This window comes from Vanacampus margaritifer, chromosome 5, assembly GCF_051991255.1.
Source record: "Vanacampus margaritifer isolate UIUO_Vmar chromosome 5, RoL_Vmar_1.0, whole genome shotgun sequence".
NCBI lineage: Eukaryota > Metazoa > Chordata > Actinopteri > Syngnathiformes > Syngnathidae > Vanacampus > Vanacampus margaritifer.
The window spans coordinates 18,688,996-18,715,030 of NC_135436.1; the positions used below are offsets into that span (position 1 = coordinate 18,688,996).

At 39.3% G+C, this 26,035-nt stretch overlaps 1 protein-coding gene across 1 annotated transcript in view; it reads right to left on the reverse strand.

Annotated features, from left to right (window-relative positions):
- The window catches only part of kirrel3b (kirre like nephrin family adhesion molecule 3b), a 223,471-nt gene that overhangs the window by 162,780 nt on the left and 34,656 nt on the right, over nucleotides 1-26,035 (reverse strand). Inside the window, exons 3-5 of the mRNA XM_077566460.1 lie at nucleotides 18,960-19,037; nucleotides 18,521-18,876; nucleotides 18,337-18,402 (exon numbers count right to left, since the gene is read on the reverse strand). Coding sequence (XP_077422586.1) covers nucleotides 18,337-18,379 — 43 coding nt within the window. The 5' untranslated portion in view covers nucleotides 18,380-18,402; nucleotides 18,521-18,876; nucleotides 18,960-19,037. The remainder of the gene's footprint in view (nucleotides 1-18,336; nucleotides 18,403-18,520; nucleotides 18,877-18,959; nucleotides 19,038-26,035) is intronic.

A 26,035-nucleotide genomic window follows, 5' to 3' on the forward strand; every position in this document is an offset into this window, starting at 1 on the left:
TTGTGTGTGTTGAGGAAGATAATTAAGTGTACTCTGAACCCTCTCGAGACAACCCGCAGATGTCTGTCTTATTGTCATCAACATAGACGTGCCCCTGATGAAAGGCCTCCACTGTTTGCTCTCATGTACATGCACAACATCCTGCAATGCACCCTTGTTGTGATATGAAGAAACCTGTTTGTTTTTATTGCCTTTGAAAGCAGCACATCTAACAAAAAAATCATATTGCCACCAAAGGGAGTGTCCTTTTTTCCTGAAAAGATGGTCTACTTTGAACATATTAAGTGGGATATTGTGTTCCGCCACGGTTATTACTCACAAGGCTAAGCACAGCTTTAAATTTGTATTAAAGGATGTGTGGAGGGAGCACATTTTTACTTGCCGCTACTCTGTGCATGATTGCCGAGAATTGAGCTTGTAGGCATTGCACAGCGCTGCACTGAACTCAGTCTCCTGCTTAATGACTCTTAATTCGGTGAGCCCCTTTCCCTCCGTTCGATTGCTGAGCAATTATCATCTAATGCTGGAGGTGGTATAGATGGTGCATAGGCGTAGCGGTAGGACAATAGACTTTGTGCGGGTGATGCTAATTTCAATATGGAGGTGGACAGTTATGGGCGGGCAATACATTCTTCCCCATCAACCATGTAACCAGTTTTTACTGCAGCCATTACTAGGCCAACTCTCCGTCTTTTGTCTCATTTGCACTTTATGTCATGTGGGTATTGTCCTCCGTGTAGTTAATGATCTTGCCCTGCTGCTATAACCATCAGGTCTTTTTTTCCCCCCCAAGTGTCAGAAAGTAAACTAGGGCAAATCATGCACCCAAGTCTCAACGAGCAAGAGTCACTTCTTTTTCTAGTGGCGTGATTGTCTTAAACTTTGAAAAATACTTGACATTCCAACACCCTACAGCAACACCAGGATCATGATTGATCTCTGTCCATCCATTCATTAGGCAGATTCTAATATACAACAGAACATTTAAAGTCTAATAAAATATTTAACGCTAGTCAAATTAATATTTAATTAGGTTTAGCAATGTTTGTTCTCGTGAGAAATAATGGAAACAAAAATAATCCATCCCATAGCAAAACTGTGACCACTGTATAGCATGTATTAAGTACAGGCATTTTCACATTGTTAACTAAGATACTAATGTAAAAGAAAATATGCATATGTGGATTTCATAATGACAATAAAAAATATTGTTTGAAAAACACACCTTGTGAAAATACTGTAGTCAAATGAACACAGAACACTGTAGAAGTGTGAAAATGTTAATAAAATGTTAGGATGTTGGAACAATAAAACGTAGTCTGTTTTCTTTCACATTCCCACAGGTGTAAAAAGTTAACAACTGCAAAATGCACATGAGAAAACACTACAATGTGAGCCCACTTACAAAACCTAACTTCTGATGTTCACGTATATTCCTCTTGTTTTGTCTTACTCAATCGTTCTGGCTAGTGGTAGGGGAAAAAAACGAAGAAAACCCCCCCAAAGCAAAACAAAAAGAAAACCATACAGAGTTAATCTTTTGATTTTCACTGAACTGAACTGTCATGAGGGGACGGCATGGCTCAAGTGGTAGAATGGTTGTCTCAAGTTGCAAGATACTGAACCTCCAGTTTCTCCTCCTGCTACGTCATTAGCAGGTAAAATGAGGAGCCTGTGTTAAAGCACTTTGAGTCCCTAAGGTAGAAAGTGCAATACAAAAGAAAGCCCATTCACCATTTCATGAGGTATGCTAAGGTCTTACAATTTTTACCGCCAACTTATATGCTATTGATCCATCTTTTGGAGTAAGTTTTAAAAATCAAAAATAAGACCCCTGGGTTGCCTCTTATTCCACTCCGAATATTTGTGCATGCTCTATTCGCAAAGAATCTTGGTCTCAGGAAGTAATAGTATGTGTGGCTGCCATCTTAAGTTGCCACTCACTAAATGAGGCTTATTTGAATACTTCAATTTTAATCCATGCCGTTTTCACACTATTTTATGTCTCTATGGTGAAAATTCCATACACACATATATGCGTATATATACAGTAAGTCCATTCGTCTGGCGCGCAACCCACCGAAACTACAGAAGCAGATCTAAACAAAAATGGCTAAACTGAGACGTAGCACAGAACCACAGTTTTGGAGGTAAGAGGAAACCAACTGCTTTATTAGTGTGATGAGTGCCATTGAATATAATGTGTTTTATTGACGGTAGGAAGAAAGAAGCAGTAGTGTCTATTTGCGTCATGATATTGTCCATGCATCGCCGTTTATATCGGGGTATTTAAATTGCCACGTATAGGTGGGTAACTCTGTCCACTCACGCATGTAAACGGGTTATCCCAAATGTTTCAGAAACCGGAAGTTTAACCCGAATATTGAAAGCATTTAAATGCAGCCAGTGTTGCAAAACAGTCACACAAACCCATATAAAAAACATGCAAGCATGCAATACATGCAGTTAATTCTGAGATGCTCAATGAACTGAGGTCTTGAGGATCTCAACAAAATGTTGCTTATATTTGGGTAATAAGTAAAATGCATGTGTTGGTAGCATGGCGGTCAAAGTCTGCACTCCCCACCGTGCTGCTCTTTCCCTTCACATACATCACTGCCATCAGTCATATATTTGCCTCACTGTCACACAGGCATATGTTAGAGTTGTCCTGTCATGTTTGATTATGTGAACTTTAAGATGCCCCTGACCTGCTTTATGTCGCCCGAGGGTGCGGGAACCGTGGGTGGGATGATGGGAGGCATGCTGGTGTGCACGGTCCAAGCGTGTGTCTCTGGGGTCAGGTATAAGTGCATGCACATGCGACATGCAGCCATGTTAGTACTTACACGTTGCTATATTTTTGAGTGTTTCATAGCTGTCATAGCATGCTACCCTAGCATGCTCCGGTTCAGTTTTCCGAACTCTCACTCCAACCGTGTGACTTAATCAGTCTGACAGACTCTGGATGCCTGGGGAATGACTCTCTCCACAGTCCCCTTTCTCCTCAAGTTTGCGCTCGCCGTGACAAACTCATTCTGGCACCTTTCGAAATCTAGTGCTCTCCGTTGGACGCACCAAGATGGCGTGTGCAAATATGCCAAGCACTAAGCATGCACACAGGTACATCCAGAAGCACACTATCACAAAGATAAATATACAGAGAATTTTGGCTAAAAAGTAGGACAAGCAACATGCCTAAGGGAGCATCATATTATGGCTCACACTCCACTCCCCTAGATACCCGCCTTGTTCCACTTTAAGTGTTTACTCAAACAGCTTCCACAGCACAAAGGATGAGGCAATTTTCCTCATTGGCATATTGCTGCTGACAGACTGCATTCTTGTGAAATCTGACCATGCTGGTTCATTATAAAAACCGAAGAGTTTCCCTATCTGGCCGAGACATTCTACCTAACTAAGCAGACAAGAGAAAAGATAAAGCTGTGGTTAAGGACCTCCCCACTGAGCAGTGATGCCTCTCTATTTAATTTAGCAACACAACCGCACCCCTGTGGCATCTTCAACCACTGTTTAATCTGTGAATTTAAGAGGAAAAAAATGCTGGGAAAAGACAAATGGCTCCACATAAGGCAAGAGTGGACATCTCAACCAACATAAAACACTCCACACTTGTAAAATGCCATAACACAAACTGCCATTACCACAATATCAAGTGCACTTGGATGAATAATCAAGCTATTTTATATTATCTGATTTAGAGAACGTAAAGAGAAAGCATTATAGTTGGTTTTGGAACAAAAAGACTGAAAAACATCCTGCGATAAATTATGGCATATCACAAAAGGAACACTTAAAACAAAGAATAAAAAGCCTCTGTATATGTGACCTATTTACTCCCTTGGCTGCTAAACAAGGAAAACATTTTAGGACTACTTCAATTAGCTTTATCTGCATTCCCAAATGGGCTTGCATTCTCAATTGTGGCCATCCTCTGAGCCAATGTTTTCACTTTGGCAAGCTATGGCCTTTCATTATTCCCAATTAAGGTTAACAACTTTTATTGTGCACCTGGCAACTCATTCTCCCATGGGAGGGTTAACTGATTGGATTGGTTTGGTTTTTTCTGCTTATGAGTTTCGTGTGGCATTTTCTCAAGCAATAAATTCTTCAATTCTTATAAAGCTCTCACTTTAGATGGACGGTCATCCTGATTTTTCCTGACATATGTTCCATTTCACCTCATTCTACATCTCGTTGTTGTCTTCCACTTGAAGCATTTTAATAAGAAAAGGCTCCCAGGCTATCTCTGACCTGGCTGGCTTGATGGATCAAGGGTTCTACAGAGCAGAACAGTCCACAAACCTTTTTTTTTTTTTCTGTAAAGCATAGGGGGAAACAAAAACAAAACAAAAACAAAAATGAAAGTCGGAGAAGTATTCTTGTTGAGGGCAGAATATTTTCAATCTTTGTATTTGTTGTTTTCTTTGTTATGTGAGAGAGACACACTTTAACGGCTCCCCTTGGAAAAAAACTTTTTTTTTTTTTTTGTTTTCATTTTATTTCTTGGTAATTAATTTTCACTTTAGTTCCATTAGACTTTGTTTGTTCCAAAGCAATCTGTTGCTGTAATTTATTAGAGCTGTCAGTATAAACGATGTGGCATGCAGACAAAGCCCTCACAAATAGTGCTTCCCCACGTGATTCCCTCTCTCATTTTATGCAAAACTGCCCTAGTTTTTCACACTAGAGAAGAAGGAGATATTACAATTAAGGTGGTGACATGGACCCCCTTCTGGCCATGCTCAGAGACCAAATGTCCTGTCTACGAGACACTGCCCCCTCACTTTCATGGAGCTTGGGGTTGAATTCTGGTTTGTCTCATCTCAGATGGGAATACTACTATGCTCCTGCACATTCATTTAAGAAAAACAAATGGTAATCCTAAAAGACATTTTTTCTTATAAGTCTCATTTTTCTTTTTGTTCTTTCTTTGCTTTAATCATCCAATGTTTTATGACAGAATAAATGTTCTGTCATGTTAAATTTAGATTGCTTATACAGTATATAGCAAATAATCTCATAAGTAGGTTTTTATAGAGATAATGTAATATTTTGACTGTCTTAAAATAGATTAAAAAAAAAATAAAAAAAATATGCAAACATCTGTCAGGTAAAACAAACAACTCAGTTTAACTTTTAATGATGAAAACTATGAAGCTGAGTTGAGTCACATTCATATTCTAATTCACACATTTTTAACATTTGTGATTGTCATACAAGTTTTCAACAATTAGTTAAGCGCGGGGGTGGGGGGTAAGAGGAGTCTGTGGCAACGAGTCTGAACACACTTTGTTCAGTTTGGCTGAATAAAGTGATGACAAACAAACAAAAAACTAATTAAAATGTGCTTCATTAAATTTTTGCTGAATTGAGATCTCAATGTATGCTGCAAAAGGCGTCACATATCTTACAGAAGATGAACTTGAAATACTTTTCGTTGTCTTTCTTCTTATGTTCGATGTGTTTGACAAATGCCAGAAAATCAACCCTGCTTAAAGTGCATGTCACACATCCTGTGAGAATCACAACTGCCCAGACCTCACAATCTCTGCTTGAACAAAAGTCCTGTACTGTGTACTGACTATTCCTCTCATTAAGTCCTATATTCCTTTTGTACAACACAGCTGTCGATTTTCAAGATGAAAGGTGCTTGTTTGGCAGCCTTCAAAGAGCTACACAATTCTGAAAGTCACTTGGATTTCGGAGCTGTTCATTCGCCATTTTAGATCCAGTATGTGATCAAAAGCAACAGAGAAAGAAATATTTGCTTTGCAATAAGCAGCTTGCCAACTCGTCATATAGACATCATTTTTAAGTTAAAGCATGGAAGATGGAGATAATATACATCATTATCAGCATTTACCTTGGCCAAGCACAATTGTTTCCAGCTAATAGGAGCGGCGAACAAGAATGGTTAGCAAGAACTCACTGGAAAAGCTAACGAAAAACAGCCGGAGCGGCAAACAAGAAGGGCTAACAGGAGAAAAAACTTTTTATTTTTGCATATTGAAATTTATAGTGTTTAGAACTATCCATCAAAATCTTAACCTCAGGAAAAACTTTTCACTGATAAAGGGGTTGAGGATTTACAATCATCTCCAAGCCATCATCTTTCCATTTAATGCAGAGGAGACTCATTGGGTGTGTGGGGATTTAACTTAAATGTATGGGTTACTGCAATTTGAAATGAGGCCGCACGAGGAGTTTGTACAGCTGGGTCTCGGAAAATTGCATTTTTTAATGAAAGTTGTGTTAATAATTCACGCTCATAACCAGGGGAAGGTTTAGGGACCGTGCACCGCAGGTGATGAGGGGACTGATGACACCTCTGAACATTTCACTATGTGCTAACACCATCATCGTTGGATGCCCTTCTACATTTTTGATGACCCACTGTGCTGCTGTCACACAGAGAAATACTTTTCTTCACCATTATCACAGTAAAATAGACTAATGCTTTTATTTCCCTCTAATACTCTGACTTGAACAAATGGTACAGTATTAAAAAAAAAAACTGAGGCAAAGCTTGTTGGAGACAAGAACACAATGTGAAGTAATTCAATTGGCATATAACAGAAAGGAAGAATAATGACATTTGAAGTTGTTTGCACACAAGGTATGCGCCAGTACTCGATTCAGACAACAAATGTGCTGGTATTTGGATTAGGATTAGGTCTGCGAGTGACAGATATGTATTAAATTGTGATCCCGGTTTTCTTTCTTTTTCCAAGCAGCAGATATTTTTGTTTACCTTGGAAGGCATTCCCATCCGTTTCTGAGTTCATAACAAAAGCGAGCAGCTCAGCAAAGACTTTTACTTAAATAGTCATTTCAATTGAGCTCCACATGATGAAAATTGTTTTATATATCCAATTTTTTCAAAATGTGTAACTATCAGCCTTATTATTTGCATTTGGGTAACACTCTGACTGAGGCTACTGAGGCATTGAGAAGACATTTACCGACATTTACCGTAAAATCCCTGAATAACACAACACCTGTGTACATGTCCCACGAAAATCACGTTTGTTGTACTTCCCGGTCCCCCCAATATGCTGGTGTACTTTTTTTTTTTTATCAGAGTGAAAAATATAAATAAATAAAGGTTAGAAACATACCAATTAAGTGTTTTAAATCCAGGTAAAGAACAAACAAAAAAAACAATGCTTTTTTTCATACCTATGCTTAAGGTTGTTCAAAGTATTTAAAATCATGTTTTCGAACGCTCTGAGTAATTTAAGTCAGCTATTTCTTTACTTTGCTATTAAATAATTTGCAAATGCTTTTAAATTGAGTACTTTTGATTATACAGTAGTATGTGAAGCATATTCAGTTACATTATGTATAAAATGTGCAATAAATCGGATTTTATTTTTTTGTATTTTTTTTTTTACAACCCCTAGATACTGCCTAGGTACTGGTAAAAGTAATGTGGTAAAATGTGAGCATGTTTCACGAAAATGTGATATATATTTTTTTAAGTTGCTTATCAAGCCCTCTGTATGCCCGCCCTTTACCGCCATTGCCCCTGCTGATTTTAGCTTTTTTAGAGTGTTCTTCATGGTCTTTTGTAGGTTTTATTAAAATATTACATTATAACATATTAACCTCTTTTACCGCCAAAAGCGTCAATTGACGTTAAGGACACGCCCACTGTATACCGCCAGTAACGTCAACTACGTTTTGTTTGTTTTTCTCAATGGGCAGTGCAATGTCTTGTGCAGCGCTGCTTTGTCAATGGGGTTGTGAAATCCCAAAACACCCAGTAACTATAGCCAGCTGATTGCAGCACTGTATCTCTTTTCAATGGGCTCCAAACAGTATCAAATTACATTAAAACATGGCGAATCTTAGGAAATAGAACATTTTCAAGGATGACGTGAATGATCAAAGTGTTACGTAACTTACATTAAATCGAATTCACATATCTTTTCACAAAAAGCTTGTTCTCTCCTTACTTTTTTTCCATTTTCACTGGATGTCACTCAAATTACCTATTTTCAAATGGTGATTACTAAAGAACGGAATAAAGTAGAAACATATTTTTTTCTAATGAAAGAATGGAATGCAATTTTTCATATGGTATCCACCATGTTTATGTAGTCATAGCACACAATATTCTGTTTGCCTTGAAAGATGAGTGAAAATGCTCGAAATTGGCTTGCACTGTAGTGGTTGTCTTTTTGGATAACGTTTGGCAGGAAAAGAGCTAAAACACAACACATATTTTTAAATGTGTCAGCACTGTAGTTACAACAATCAGGCTCAACCCTCAAAGTATAGAATTTTGGAACATTAACATTACGCATAGTTTTATTAAGTTCACACAGGTGCCACCCACACCATAGTGGTAATGTGGCTTAACATGATTGAGGCCAATATGCAACTATTTCATATTGGCATAATTCTCTTTAGACTTGAGTTCAGATGCTAATGCAAATGAAGAATTGTGTGTCTGGAAATGACTACCAAGAACAGCTCTTATGCCAATTCCCCCAGATTGCATCATAGAGTAATATAGTGAGTGATAGAATGGGACCCATACTGCATTGACCCTGACAAAGTACAGATGCAATGACGGCCTTGGAGTGTAACCATGGTGCCAGAGACAGTCCATTTTATCGCAACTATATACTGTCCTGGCCCCACTTTCCGCTCTTGAGAGAAGATGAGCTGTCCATCGCAGACCTGACACCTCACCCGCAGCTTGCCTAATGTCACGTCTCTAACAGGACGCTGGCCACTCGTCAGTCATTAAGGAGCCTTTCTCCAGCAACATTATCACTTCAATAAACTGAACATGGCTTTTAGGGCTCCCTCTCTTGCCACTCTAATCCAATCTCTGATGTGGAGTCTGTTCATCATTGTTCACCACAGGCCTTCACGTCCCCCCGCTCTTCGTTGTACAGGAAGTAATGGATGGCTTTGCCCGTGGCCCACCCCAAGGGTCTCTGGCTGCTCTTCAACTGTTTGTCTTGAGGTTTGTCTTCACATAGGTCTGCACTGTGGCATTTTGATTTGATTAAGTCAGGTTGAAAAGGTTAGAGACGGAGGGAGGCACGGGGGTTTGCCCTTCCCATTATTTTTGAACCAGTCCACTGCCATTTAGAATTAGGGTGGCCGAAGGAGAGCAGAAGACTTGAATGACCTCTGTGTTCCTTTGTGGTTGGCATTAATGTCCTCTGGGCTGCGAGCACGATCATCCTTTCGACTGTATGCACAATGAAACACTCTGCCAATGTAATTGAAAAGACAGCAAACTGTTAAAACACCTCAACGTGCATTAGCATTTTTTTTTTCATTTGTATGAGCCTTTAATAAAATTGTACTTGATGAAATAAAATAAAAATCTGAGAGTGTCACAAGAGCTCTCCAAATTCCAAATCCGTGGACTGAATATTGAAGTGTCCTCTAACACTCATACTCTTTTTTTGCTTCCCTTTTATTATAATGCCAGGTTCAACTTCAGCAGCCCTGCAGCTGACAAAGAGATTAAAACAGTAGTTGTTAAAAAACCTAGAAAATAGAGGTAGTGTTAAGAACTATATCAAGTGTTCTGTATTTTCAGAATATCGTTTTCTACTATCAGGGCAAAACCCCTTGGTGAGAGTCTGAGAGATAGGAAAATGTCTGCCCTTTAAAGCCTATTCCCTCCATCCATCCATCCATCCATTTTCTTGGCCGCTTTTCCTCACAAGGGTCGCGGGGGTGCTGGAGCCTATCCCAGCTGGCTTCGGGCAGTAGGTGGGGTACACCCTGAACTGGTTGCCAGCCAATCGCAGGGCACACAGAGACAAACAACCACACTCACAATCACACCTAGGGAGAATTTGGAGTGTTCAATTAACCTGCCATGCATGTCTTTGGAATGTGGGAGGAAACCGGAGTACCCGGTGAAAACCCACGCAAGCACGGGGAGAACATGCAAACTCCACCCAGGAAGGCCGAAGCCCGGACTCGATCTCACGTCCTCTGCACTGGGAGGCGGACATGCTAACCAGTCAGCCACCGTGCTGCCTAGCCTATTCCCTTTACTTTAAAAAAAATAATAATTCATCAATTTTAATTTGATCGACATTTTCCAATTAACTTAATGTTTATTGTGCTTTATTTTGATTAGTTTCCCCCAAAAATAAAAATTGATTATTTTTCTTAGCCTTTTTATTACTTGCAATGATTGGTCTGCATTTATGTTTTGTGCCGTGTTCAATTCAGGTTGATATCATTAAATAGGGTTCATCAGTAGGCGAGGCTATGTACCCTTATGTCACAAATTGCTCAAGAGCAACTGTGGATAAAGTTGACTCATTTCTGCCAACGGCAGTCATGCACTTTTGTTCGTGGGGGGAGGGTGGCATTCATTTGCTAGCAGTGGCTGGCTGCTTCTAAACAGTGCAGTACACACTAATGAATGGGCCTTTCTTCCCGATTGCTTAATTGTCTTAGTGGGACAAGCAGGTGGCTCAGAGCCTCTTTTGCCAACTGGAAAGAAAAAAACAACACATAGGCACGGGGTATGGGAATGTTGGGGGAGGGTACATGTTTTATTCTCAAAGCTGCTCATCCTCCTTTCAGATGTCAAAAGTTTTGGCTGAGACCAAGTTCGGGTTTGTTCTCACGAGCTAAAAGAAGGATAACGGATGAAAGGAAGGCATTTTAATTAGAAGCGAAGACTCGCGATATACCTCATACAATCCACATTTTTCTGTAGTGTTTCATGCTTGCAAATGCTCAGAGGTACACTATTATAGATGGACATTTTGTTGAATCAAGGAAAACATTTATTTTTAAAATTTTAATATTAACCACATGCAGTATTGTGTCAAAGTCTTGAGCCTCCATTGTTGTTGGATGCTATAATAACCATATAAGGATAATGTAACTCATTAGAGTGGACATTTCCACCAAGGCTAATTCATGGGATGATGACTGCATTTATGCCAACAGAAATGTAAAAATACATTTCTGTTGTAGCACCTTCATCCTAACTCAGTTTGAAAAAAATGTTAAGTGAATTCAGAGATGAGTTTCTAAAAACATTTGACATGTTTAAAGATAATTGCTGAACACATGCAATTGTGGACATATGTTAGGTATAGCAGTTATCTGGCACATATGGGGCATGTAGTGTTTAAGCATTTAAGCGTTTGGATACTCTACTGAGGTGGTCACTTTAGAGCGCTTCGTTGTTGGCCGTCATTGCGCATCATGCAGAGAAAGGGGGAATAGCGAAGGTTTGTTGGAGGAGGACAATGACTTGACAACGAGCGTGTGAAGTGGGCCTTCTGGCTGGCGTGGCCGCATTAGAGCGCCTCATTGTGGACCTTGATTGTATGCACATCATGGAGAGGAGACCAAAGAGTGAAGGAAAAAAAGTCCAAGGTAACATGTTTTTTGTGCATTCAGTGTACACTCACAGCACAATTTTATTGTAAAGCATTATTTTATATACTTGGCAATTTTTTTTAATGATCCAGATTTAGCACGGTTGTAAATAAGGCACTTCTCTTTGGTGTGTCAAAACTACAAGAAACATTAGAATTATGTTGTTGTTTTGTTGTAGAATGTATCCCAAAGTTACAGTACTTAAGTAAAAGTATTGCGTTACAACCCACCTCTGGTCTCTCAACAGTCATTGCCATTCTGAAATGATGCATTGCAGTTGGAATATCCGACACATGCATGCTCTTGTACAGGTGACAAGCTCCTTCCTTCCTTTTCTGCGTGTTCAAATTAAAGGGCTGATTTGCATTTATATTGCCATTCATAGCTTGCAGCTGTAATGGTCCTGGTAAAGTTGCAGACAGACATCAAACACACACACACACACACACGAAAAATCAGCCCAGCCCCCCAACACACACACTAACGCTATGTATTTACAGTATATACTGTACAGCATTTGCACACATACAGTGACAGTGCAGCTTGAATACCTTTTCCGTTTTGTTGTTATGTATTAGTTTGATGGGAATGTATTAGGACAGAGAGTAGCATAGACAAAGGAAATGAGGAGTGTGGGACTTCATCCAGGTGGGATATTGAGCTATCCTGAAGACCTTCTCCAAACTCTGGGAAGTCATTATCAGATCAGCAACCCAATTTCTCAAGTGCCTCCTGCACTCAAGCACCACATGTATCTTCTTGGCTGTCCCCCAACACATGCCTTTATAGATATGTCGATACATTGGCTTCTTTATTCTCAAAAGTCTCAAGATATATTGCACACAACAGTTAAAAAATTACTCCATTACTACTAAAATGGGGAATGTAAGGCCATGCATCTGGACAAGTGAATTGCAAATGTCTTATTTTGTAAAGCTTTGTATGCGTTCCAGTCCAAAAGAAAGCTCTGCACAAAGCATTGAGTGTGTTGCTTTGGTGTGTTTTACAACATGAATGTGCACGCTCTGAGGGAATCAATTTTGTAATGACATTAAAAAACAAATACAGTATTCTCTGTTTGTGGAGCCTCTAGTGGTAAGATTGCAAAATTGAGTGTAAGAATCCAGAAAAAAAAAACTGTATTTACCGTACCGTCTCAATAACATTCTTTGCAGGTGTTTGGTCTTAAAGTTAGGCTGGCATTTAAATCGTCTCATCAGATAGCCGTTTTTTTTTCTTTTTTACAAACAAGACACGGCAGCAGAGAAGCATTGTCAGGACTTCTCTTGACCGCTTTGGAAGGTATAAACATAGTTTGTCGCTGCCTGTGCATTAAACTGCAATTTAAAAGTCATTAATCCTTGTTTTAATCCGTCGCAAATAAAATCCTGAATGAGGTCAATGCAGTATTCTATGTAAGATATTACACATTTGTCATTGTCTTTAAAATAGGGTAATATCTAACCTTACTGAACGTCTTCCAAGTAAGTTTTGTGTATATGACCAATAAACAGCTGGATACCATGCGGGCTGCTTGCCATGCCTTCACAGGTGACCCGGTGATCACAACAGCATCTGGTTGAATTACTTAACGCTGCCACCCAACAGACATGTAATCCGGGATAATGCCCTTTTGCTGAGTGCTCCAATCTGGATAAATTCATCCCGAAGGAATGAGATCCAGCCGCAGTGTTTCATGAAGAGAGGAGATGAGGGGCCGGAGGTTGATTGGTTGCTACTAAGGAGCTCTGTCGGAACTGGGAAGTGGGTCCTCACAATAGATAATATATAAATAAATGAAGCTCAGAATAAACAGCTTGCTTTGTGGACTGGTTGACTGACTCCACAAGAGCAAGGCCATCACTTCTTCTTTTTTTTTTTTATCTTCTCCAAATAAGACTCTGATCTAATCACATCCTTGTCTGTCTGACCTGAATCCTGTCAGAATCCAAATGAGGCTTTGGTCAAAACTGCAGTCCCTGGATATATTGTACTAAAAATTGTATTTGAAAAAGCATTTTAATTTATGTTAATCTACCTTTGCTTTTATTGATTTACCGATACATGTGCTTGCATTTTGTGTTTGTTTTTGTTTACAGTACACAAGCTCATCTGTTGTAAGGAATACTATTTTTCCTGGAAATAGCATCTCCTTTTAATGGTAAAGCCCCTGCCAAATATTAGGAATTACAACTTCCAGCTGTCCACAGGCCGCCTCTTAGATTATTCGCTCATATGTTTACTTATTACCATAAATATCCAACAGGGCTCTAGGCTCAGGGGGATTACAGTGGGTTTAATCTATCATGGCACAAAAATGAGCAGGGGTGTTACAGCGGCTGAGGTGACTTAAACTGGATGGCCTTGATGGGACATGCAGCCCAAACAAGAAAAACAAACTACATGCCACTGGGATTGGGAGTGAATCGATGACATCATCTGTCACTCGCTGGATGTATATGATCACAACAGCACTCACATACTGAGCCATGAGTCATGGCTGGTGAGATTGATTTGCACAATATTAATTGTCAAACTATACAAAAATAATTTTATTTATAAAAAATAAAAAAATGTTATGTTTAAATGGTGGCAATATAAAACAACAAACACATGACTTGCTTGAAACCTTTAAATGTTCTGGAAATGATTAGCATCTGATTCAAATGGTGGTAGTTCATGTTTTAATTTTTAAATATTGGCATTTAACTTAGCAAATTCAGCTTTAAGTGTCGGGAGCATGTCTGCCATGTTTTCGCTTGTGCTTGTTTTTTGGAATTGGCCTCAGCAGGGGTTTGGTACATGCTTACTTAAGTCATGCAGGGACAGTAATTATCATGTTGTTCTCTTTTATGGAAGTAATAACTCAGCATATAATAAATCATTGTGGGCAGTTTATTATTTCCTTTTTAAAATATATACAGTATGACTGCTACAAACTATTCTAAACAAGAGTCTTACCTCTCAAAAATTCTAATGAAACACTGGAAAGATGTCAGTCAAAAGCGGATTTGAAGTTGTCAGACAGTCATTAATAGACAGCAGTGAATGAAGGGGGATGTGTGGTGGGGGGTCGGGGTACTAAGATGTGCTTTCCAGGACTGAGAGACAGCTTAGTGTGACTGGGTGCTGCAATAAAGAGTTCCGACACCAGATATATGGGGAGAGTGTGAGTTAATGAAGGCGACTGAGCAGAGGGAAAGGGCTTTTTTTTTTAAGGAGATTGTGATTTGATTCCCGTGCAGCAGTAGGTTTGCTCCAAGTGGGCAGACATTGACTCAAGCCTTATCCATAGGCCTTCAGGAAGATTTCAATTCTTAACAAGGAAACATTACGAGGGGGAAAAACAACATCTTAGACTCTGCATATTAATCTTACGGGTCATATTCAATGAAAAAACAATTAAACAGTGAGGAACTGTGGTTGAGGCCATGGCCAGTATTAAAAAAAAAATCTTAAAAAGATGAAAAAAAAAGTGCATTTTCAGTTGCCCATTACATTTTCAGTAATTTGATGTGATTGTTGTCCCTTTCCTTGAAAAAGAAATCAAATGGCGTTAATTGATGCAACCTATGTTCAAAATCAGTCAATCTATCTATCTATGTGTTTTTTTGGGGGACATTTTTTTTTCACCCCAGCTGACTTTGGGTGAAAACTAAGCTAAACTGGTAGCCAGCCAATCACAGGGCACATATAGAGGCAGACAACCGCTCACACTCACATTCACACTGTCACTGAGTGCGAACTGAACCGTTGCTGCCTGCAGGAAAGTCAGACGATTGAACCAGTGACTTCCCACTTGAAATCAATATCCAAAAACAGTAAGCATAAATAAGCATTTTTTAAAACGTAACTTTTGCTATTAACAGTACAAGCACTTAAGTGACAAATGCTGACATGTTTCCCTATAAAAGGCTCACATTCATGCACACTTTAGATCTGTTGATTTATTTATTGAAGTAATTGTAATTAATATGCATTTATTCTAATCAGGTTGACTTAAAAGTGGAAAAAAATGTTAAACTAATAGAAATATGACTGCATCTTTTACTTTTTGATACGGTAATTTCATATTTCATGAAATTGAGTTTAAATAAAAAAATATGTACTGTAAAAAAACGAGTGTGATTTTGATTTGTGTTGAGGTCATTTTCTGCCTCTAGATGGCATAATTGCATTTGTAAGCAACCTGTGGAATTTTGCACATTTTTAAAATTGTAAATTACAACTTGACCCCAGTATCCACAAATATATGTATTATTACATGTACTGTTAAATTTTGATGTGGACTTGTCTGCTACGTTGCGACTGGAATTCCCCCAGTACAGGCTTTCAAAGTAAGGGGCGGTCATTAATAGCAAGTTAAAAAAAATAGTGTCGTTAAAGGAACTTTAAATTAACTCAAAATTAACACACTGCAGTATAATGAACCAAAGAGGTACCAAGTCTATGGATTTCATGTTTTTTTCCCCATCTGCCACATCCGTTGCAAGGCTCTTCTTACCCTCCGCCTCCCTCTCCTGGTCTTCACATTTTTCACCCATTGCCTGACAGATGTTGAAGTTCTCAATCTCTCAAGAACAGAAAACTAAGAGCGATGGAGTGAGCCAAAAGGGATACTGGAGAGGGAGGGCGAAATGTGTCGCTGCCATATGAGAAGCCAAATCAAGACACCATGACGAGTGTCACACATGCTTGGTGTAATGTATGGCTGAGATGGATGGAGAGAGGAATGAGGGTGTGGGAAGATGGACAATGCTCTGGGAAAGTTTGGCCTAAGGTGAATGTGTTCCTGGAGACCGTCTCCTAGATTCCACTGACTTGCTGTGTCATTTATCACTGGCAGGAGAGGTGACCGTGAAAAAGAAAAGGTGCCCTAGATGCAGTAACAACATAAACAGGATGGAGAGCATCTCTCGATTCTCACTTGACGGGAGTACAGAAAAAAAAAAAAGATGTGCGCCTCTGTGAATAGAGGCAGTCTCTATTTTCATTTTCACATTTTCATGATCTCTTTGTCTCTCGCGTTCGTGCAGGATGTATCGTTGCCGCCGAAAGTCCCCTTTGCCCCCATGTTCATAAAAACAAGATTGTTTTCTGAGAGGCTTTCTGCTGACACTGACTTGCCACGTAAACAGAGACGTAATTTGCACGACAACAGTCAGGTGTACTTGGAAGCACTTTTTTCCCCTTTCTGTCCCCAGAGGCCTGCATGGTGCAGGTATGTCATTATCCCCTATTTACCTGGCGGAGGAAAACGCTGTGTGTTATATTATGGTAATAACCGATGGTACAATTCTATTTTAGTTGAAATATGTTGTGTTAAGTTGTTTTGGGAAGCAAAAACCAATGGATGAGAATGTGATGGCTGCATGTAATAAAGTGCAAAAACAAAGTGTTTTGGTAGCTGACATTAGAAAACCGCTCAAGCTGTACATTGGAAATGGGATTAAAGCAAAAGGAAGATGCATTGTGCTGTTAGCGATAGGGATGGGACAAAATATTGATATTGCAATATATTGTGCCATATTAATAACCACCATCAAATATCCATATTGAGGCTGTCTGATTAAATTCTCCTATGTGCACTGTCAACACTGCAAAACGGCCAACAGAAACAAGTTTCATTGCTTTTCAACAAGCAACTCAGACATGAGACATGTCTATCTATATTTGTGGTTATTTTATTGTTATTTTTAAAACATTTTACCTTCTTCTGTTACAAAACGTATTGGTGTTTTATATTTCAAATAAATTAGCATTATTAACATGTTAGCACACCATTGCTGTGCTTTAATAAAACTCTTAATGTTGCCGAGTTACTGTGATTACCGCCACAAGTGAGCGGATAGAAAATCCAACAGATGCTTAAAAGAGATAAGGCTTGAAGGCTGATTATGTATTTATTTTGACATCACAATAAGCACAGATGGCACTGTAAGGGTGATGACATTTCAGAAAAACAAAAAACAACCTTGGCAACATAACATCTACAACATAACTGACATCCCAGTTGTCTAGTGTGTATCATGAACTCAACCTCTGGAAGAAGGGAATTAGACTGTCAGTGTTTTATCATTACTGTCTATCAGCATTTTGCCTCATACAAAAATATGAAGTCAGCAGGAAAGTATAACCACAGCAAAGTGATGTGATGGATAAGTGGTGTTATTTCCCCTGTGCTATAAATCAGCATGTCCTGTTGGCCAAGTTTGTTGTCCACTTGCTTGTCAACAGACTGCCCTATATGCCTTATCAAAACTGTCTGACTTTCCCTGGCACACCTTTTCACTGACTAAGACCCCTTTTAGTAATGTCGAGAGAAACAGGTGGCAGCAGTGTGATTAGTCCTGCAGACTGTAAACTGGCCAAGGAAGGGCAAACTGGAGAGCCACCAAGCTCATCGTCAATCTGACCACAAAGTGAATTGTCCAAAAGCAATCCAAAAAGAGCCAGAGTAATCTGAATTCTGAAGGACTTTCCTTCTCTTTTCTTTCCGCCAGAATACCCGTTTGTTGGACTCGATGGAAAAGGGCTGTCAATTCAAAGCAATGTGGCTCAAGAGTATGCTTGACTAGACTGAGGTTAGAGGGCTTTGTGTGTGTGCATGAGCGTGTGTGACAGGAATACCAAACTCACAAAGAGAGTATTTAACTTGTCGGCTTTGACTGCAATGACAGAGTGACGGAGAAAAGCGCAGACAACTATTCGCACAAAAGACACAGGAGCCTGAAACAAAAATCTCCCCTGACTTGGACTTAAGCAAGCACATCTGAGTATATCAAATCACACACGATGGCATGCACAATCAGACACGACAGCAAGGAAAGAACTCAAACCCAAGCATGTGCCTTCCAGTAAGTCACCCAGCCGTCACAATCACGCAAGATGAGACTAATAAACAACTTTAAATGGAGAAAATCCTACCGTGTCCGAAGATCCACAGGAGCAGAAGGACCCGAAGGAACATGATTGAATGTGAGAGGGCAAAACCTATGAAAACAAAACGGAGGAGTGTAAAGTTGGCCGGCACAAGAAGACACACAGTGCTCCTCTGTACTGCCCGAGAGACGGATGCTTCCAGCCCTCCTTTTTAAGAGTGTCCGTTTACCAGAGGAAAGCCGCTACAGAGTGTCGTCAGTCCTCTGCCGATCCTCCTCCTTCTTCTTCTTATGTCTTGTTCCTCTGTGTCAGTCTTCGGAGTTGCAGGTGGTGCGCTCAGCCTCACAAGCTCTTCTCCTGATGGGAGCTTCCTGTACTTTCACTGTCTTCTCTGGCTTACTCACGCATCGTCTCGCTGGCCGTCCATACTCCAGCTCATCAGCACTCACTCGCCCGTTCTCTCTCCATCACACTCTCTCTCGCTCTCCCTTGCTCGACCACTCGTAACACAGTCATGGGGGATGAAGACTCCTCCCTCTCTCGGCCCCTCTCAGCGCGTCTGTGTGCGAGGTGCATGTCCTCACTCTGGCAACGGGAGCAGTCGTGGGAGAAACATTAGAGGGTGCAGCTCTAATTAGAATCAGAATACGGCGGCTTGGCAGCTTTACCCCCCTTCGCCCTGGTAGACCCTTCTCTCCTTTTAGAATTCTTTTTTGGGGGGATTCCATAGACGACACTTTGGTTTCCTGGACAATAGATAAAGATCACATTAACATGCAAAACTAAACCTAGCAAATTTAAGTTGTCAATGGATTGTCATGAGAACTGAAAAAAAAGTTGCTTTATTTATTTATTCATTTATTTATTTATTTTCAAGAAAATTCCCAAATGTACACAAATGAAATTGGAATATTACAATGAGATAGCTGCAGAGGTGGGCATTCCCTCACTAGTGATGGACAGTCTGTCAGTCCGTAATAGACATTTTGCTGATGAATGACAAATGATGAGAAACTTTGAAAAATTGACATACTGAGCATAGTAACAGGGATGTGATTTGACCAAAGTGAAATTATCTGAAAATTTAGCCGGGGGTCTGGGGGCCGTGCAGCGCCCTGGCGGGGGGACAAGGGGGGCGAAGCCCCCCCGGAGCTCATGGGTTTTCCGTGTTTCTAAGTACTTTCAATGCACTCACATGACAAAGAAATAGACAAAACAACAGCATAAATTTTCAATGTATATTGAACTATCCCATATAAAATGGCAGTTTTAGTCAACTCAAAATCAGTCACATTCAAAAACATTGGACTGCCTTTGCTTTTAAAAACTATCACTGAGAATATCATCATATCTAACTAATGTGATTACTAAGTTAACACATAAATAATGTTGAAGAGTTCAAATTTCATGAACAAATAATTGTATCATGACCAAATGAAAAGTAACTCATGTTAGAGCATACCACAAATGTCTTTGTTATAGCAGAAGATGTTATCTGTCGGAGTCATGTGCATACACAATGAACTACTAAAAAAAAAAATTCGGATTTTTTTTTTTTGGGGGGGAGATAAAAAAAAGCGGAATTCCGCGAATTAGCGGAAAAATCACATCCCTGTAGTAAGCACTGACGGAAGTGGGTTCTCGTCCGTCAACGTAATCGTCACTAACCGGATCAAGTACTGACGGACCTCTCAGTCAGTCCCTGACGCACAGACGTTTTTTTTTTTGTCAAATGTCGGACTGACAGAATGCACACTTTTGTCTGTTGGTTCTAATATAGTGATGGCGAAGTGATAACAGAAGCGTCGTTAAAATATAATCACGTAGTGATAAATGACGGAAGGCTGCCCAGGGCAATGATGAATGAGCTTTTTTTTTTAAATTGCCCACATCTGGATAACTGCACAAATAAGCAAGGCAATACTTTTCAATACTATTTTTTTAAAGGCTAATTCAAACAAATGTAGGACCTCTCATTCACTAAATATGCTTAACATGACCACTAGGAGTGGATTATCAATTGTGGTCCAAACATGTAGCAATTATATTCTTAGTATAATAAAGGCTATACAATAAATACATTTTGACATAGCAATTGCAGACTTACGATGGTGTAGGGTCACCTAGTGAGGGGAAAAAAATAAAGCAATACAAGATTTAAAGTCATCATGACGAGATTTAAAAGTAATTCGGCCTGGCGCGAGATTTACACCCTCTCCCCCGGATTTTAAAGGGCTGGCGGGGGCTCACCAGACTCCCCGGAACCGCGACGCTTTCCAGGGAGATGACATCTGAAGTCATGATCGAGATGACAGTTGACAAGAGAATGCTGAAACGTCTGTGGCAACATTAAAGTCAATTTACCGAAACACGTTTGTATGCGTGTATCATAGCGTCACAACCTGTCTCAATATGACTAGCTGACGGCTAAGAACCTCTCACTTCAAAATTTCTCTCGTCAACTGCCGTCACGATGACGACTTTTAATCTTGTCATGATGATTTTAATTCCCATCGATGATGACTTTAAATCTCGGCACGATGACTTTAAGCAACTTTTTTTTTTAAGTTATTTTTACATTTGAATCAAAGACTTAATTAGAAAATATCTCTTAATTTTGTAAAAAGTAAGAGAATTAACTTGCAGTGTTATGAGAATACATGTAGTCTCATTTCTACTTCTTTCTGCTGATGAACTCCTTTTTTGTTTTAGATGTTCTTTTAGATTTTCTTCTCTTTTGGACTTGATCTTTGTTAGAGATCAAAGCTGGTGCCTTTGAGTTGGCAGTCTGTTAACATCAGCTCTGGTAATCTTCTCATTAATTTCTACTTTCTCACTCTTTTTGTCATTTAATGTTCATTGTGTAAACATGTTGTGGACTGTATTTGCACGTTTTTTGGCAGCGAGTTGTTTTTTTGTGCATTCACCTACTGCATGTTTTAAACTTTCTTCGTTCCAGCCCTGTTAAAATTGAGCTAAGAATATCGGCTTTATTAGACTTTTGCTGCCTGTATATTCTGCTAAAACAGCAAGGAGTTGCAACAGCGACCCACGCGCCAATAGATACGAATGCGTCCAGGATGAGATCTGGAGAATTGAGCAGTAGCACTAAAATGTGAACGCAAATTGAACCAATCTTTCTGTATACTGTATGTGTTAGTTGCTAACAGATTTACAATCAGCAGTTAGAAAAAATACAGTGGCCTGTTGACCTTCAAACTAAGTTTGCATGTGAGTCACATCGTGAGATTACAATTTCAGGATGCCATCCATAGACATCTACTGGTCGACTCATACTGGTATTTGGAGATGTTACTTGTGCTCCTCTCTCTCATCTACTAACACATTCACACAGTATAAGCAAGAGGGAATACAACTTTGCACCTGTTGCATGCTAAATACCAACATAAAGAGAAACCTTTCTTTAGGACTTGGGAAAATCTAGAGCCGATAAAATGAACTGATGAGTGACAAGATGCAATTTCCAGTGTGGTCTCAGATGGCTATTTTAATATAGATATTGATAAAAGGATACTCTATAATGACATTCAAATTCAGATGGGAAGGACAGACTGTGTTAATATAAGATGCATACGATAATGCACACTGCTCTGATAATAACACTTTAAACTGCTTGGAGGGCAAGTTTCCCTCATATTAAATCAATCCATCCATTTGACCTAATCTAATCAAAGGTCCAGCAGATGACAGGTGGTCTTTTCATTCGTGTCACTAACAGCAAGACACAAAACAACCCGCTGTGAGCATATTAGGAGAACCGATTTGCATTCTGCTTAAGAATATGGTACAGTATGTGGGACCGAAGACTAACAATTGAGCTTACAGTATGTCGTTAGATGTTGAACAATAATCAGAAACGGAGTACCAACATGCGGACTAAATCTGCATTCATTTTCTACTATGAACATAGTCTGATGCAATTCAATTCATTATTGTTATTTATGATATCATGTCATAGCAACGTTTTAAGTCCAGTTTAACATGATTTGCGTTGCCAATATATTTAACTAAGACCTTGACTGGCTGCCAGAAATGTCTTACAAAAACTCTCAAGTAAAAAAAAAAAAAAGCGATTAACTTTGCCATTCAACTTACATGTAAAAATGTAAGGGTAAAATCCTGGCATATCATTTTAAAGAAAAAAATAAAACCGTAAAACTGGCTGTTCCTCAAGGTGCATCTTGAGATTTCCACATTTCTAAAGATTTGATTCCCCAAACATATTGATTATCGCATAATTCTAATGAGAACTCATTATCTGTGGCAAAATGATGCAATAATATTGCTCATGAGTTATTACCAGCTTCTTGGATTCATACTACAAATTGACATTCAAGAGTCGATTGCTTTATAATGTGAGCAGATGAGTGATGATAAATATGTTTTTGCTAAATCAAGAATGCTTGGAGAATGCAAGCCAAAATCAGGTGGCTAAATTAGCGCTGAACTATTAGTTATGATTATTTCATTGTCGCTTAGTAGTCTTTGTGAGTATGATGAAAATATGTTGTTTTACCATAAAATGTTTTGTTGTTGTTTGGTAGACAAAATACGTTTTTTATTCTGTGATACTTAGCTGTGTTTTTTTTTCTTTGCTCTATTTGAAAAACAGCGATCAGACAATTAAGGTTTTCATCAGACAGTGGGGATGAAAAATATTTACCCACTTTTACCTTGAGAATGAGGAACTAAACTCAAGCAATCAACGTTTTTTCCCATGTCAAATACAATTCAAACTATGAAAAAGATACATTAACTCTTTGACTGCCAAAAACGTTAAATGACGTTTAGTAAAAAACTACGGAGGGCCGCCAAGGACGTTAAAAGACGTTCTCCAATTTTTTTAATTTTTTTGGGGGAAACGGGTGGAGGAAAGCCTTGGCCAGCTGTGGTGAAAGTTTCAAGCAGTTCTAGTTAGCCTAATGACTATTTTTGGCCCCTAGATGGCAGCAATGACTCTCTTTTGACAAGATTGGGTAGGCGTCAGTAGAAGACGTGAGGCGGAGCTAGAGGGGACAATGGCTGGGGAAGGGAAGAGAACATGGCGACCGGTTGCAAGCAGCTCACGCTTGAGCAGTTTTTTTCAAAGACGAAAAGCATCGACCAACGCTAAAGAGCACATTGATGACGACGATGATCATCATCGATGATGATGATGGTGACTCCGAGGTTGGAAGCATTGACGCGGCAGTAGAAGACGTGAGGCGGAGCTAGATGGCTGAAGAAGCGAACAATGGCGACCGGTTGCAAGAAGCTCACACTTGTTAATTTTTTTCAAAGACGAAAGGCATCGACCAACGCTAAAGAGCACATTGGTGACGACGATGATCATCATCGATGATGATGATGGTGACTCCGAGGTTGACGCTGAAGTTGCAAGCGTTGACGCGGCGGCTATGACGACGTCATAAAGGTTCACCGGCTAGCGATGCTAACACTGGAAAACGCGGAGCACAACCAAGCACGCTCAGGCGGACGTTCAATCGGACGACTAAGAGTTTCCCGAGTCCAATGCATATTCATCGGAGTAGTGGGTACAGTCTGCTACTTGCTATTCCCCGGAAAAAAAGGCCGGCAAGAAAGTGTAACGTCTGCACGCAAAAGGAACCATCGCAAGAAAAAAAAAAAAAAAAAAGGAACCATCGCAAGTGAAACTAATCTGTTGTGCAAATCCTGCTGCGTCTCCTTGCACGCATGGGAGCGTTACAAAAAGAAAAACTGTATTTGAAACATCCACATAATTGTAAATAGTACCACAGTTGCACACATTTGTAAATAGTTTGCGAAATTGTTTTGTCAAATTGTTACACTGTTGAATGGAAATAAACGTATTTTGCAACCAAAAAACACTTTTTCATTGTTGGTGATAGCGTTTTACAGAAGTAAAGCACTATTTAGGTGTTTGTGGCATCATCCATGGACAAAAAGAAGTGTACAATTCACTAGAGTGCATGAAAAAACATTGTTTCACAAAAAGCTCTTTTTCTCCGCTTTTTGTTTCAAAACAGAGCATTTCGGTGAAACTAACCATTTTCTATTGTTGATTACTGAAGAATGGAATAAGGTAGAAACAAACTTTTTTTCTGATGAAAGATGAGAGTTCAATCTTTCATTTGGTAGTATGTGTGTTTCCATAGTCCAAACACAACATTTTCCGTGGACCTTGAAAGATCAGTCAAAATGCTTAAATCGGCTGGCACTGGCGACATCCCGTTTCTGAAAACGTCTGGCAGTCAAAGAGTTAAGTATGAGTCAATGTAATTTTTTATTGTCGTATACTGTATACTGTAGATGAAAGGTGAAGCATAAGTGAATATGTGAATACCTGTAAAGCTCAAATATAACAATGAACCTTAGATGACATAGAGGCAAAGATGACTGTTTGACAAAATACAGGCACACACACATATATATGTGCAGTATGCTCGCTCAACTCCTTCAAGCATTTTATTAACTGTGCAGTTCCGTACTGGAGTACACTTGAGGATCAACAGTATACTTGTGACTAAATAGATAGCTATTTTCCATCAAAAAGAGTCATTGGGGACAGGGTTCGTGCTAAGGTTCTTATTATTCTTGAGACTTTTGTGAGAAAGCTTTGAGAAGGTTTCTATAGTCATGCTGACATGGACATGGAAAAAGTGAATATGTGAAAAGCAATGATATAAAACATCATGCACAGTGCCAATGTCAGTCTGTTCTCTGTCTGAATAGTGCATGCACATGATGGATATTAGAGTATTGTATCTTGTTCTCCAAGTATTTTTTGTTTTTTTAAATAAAGTGTAATTGTACATCCACTGCAATAGGTGGCAGTGGTGCGGTCTTTGTCAGAGTATGCAATGAGTATAGTTCACCTTGCAACAATTTTATAGAAAAATTATACAAATTATAGTCGTGGCGGAATAATATACAACAATAAACAACTGAGGAGCACTGGATTAATGCCAAGTTCTGTTCCTATGGTGGCAACATAACCTGAATTTGTATGTTATAAGTGGAGATGTGACATAGTCTAGCTAGCACCTTTAGCGACGGCAGTTGCAGTCATAACTACAGTATTTTTTGGTATAAAAAAAAACAAACACTTCTAGGTCATGAAAATGAAACAATCACAGTATGTATGATGGTAACAGAGCATGCATTCTGCAGCTACATGACCTGTTGATAAGTTGTTCTGTCTATAATATTAAATGTCTAACATTTGTAATAACATTGTATTAACATGGAAAGAATGACATTCTTTATTACACAGGCGTTAAAAAAAAAAAGTTAATAGTAAAAACAATAAATCACTTGGACTAATAATGGTTCTTCGTTTGGTTAAAAGAGTTGTGACAGAAATCAGGAAATATCCACTTGGGACTTCCAAGGTCCAAACTCAAAGTCTTCAATTTTAAAGTAAACATGCGTGAGGACCTCGATAATAATGTTGTTTAGCAACAGAGGAACTTTATAAAATAGTCTGTTATGCTAACATGAGTAAACAGAGTGCCAACAAACCTTTATTTTGTAGCGGAGCATATACATCTTGATATATGTGCATACCCCTAAATCTATAGACAAAACCAAAGTCTTCCATTAACCTAACATGTATTGCATGTTTTTTTTTTGGAATATGGTAGTAAGCTGGAGTACCTGGGTAGAACCGACACAAGGATGGGGAGAAATGCAACTATCACACAGGATGGCTGGAGCCAGGTTTTGAACCCCGAACATCAGA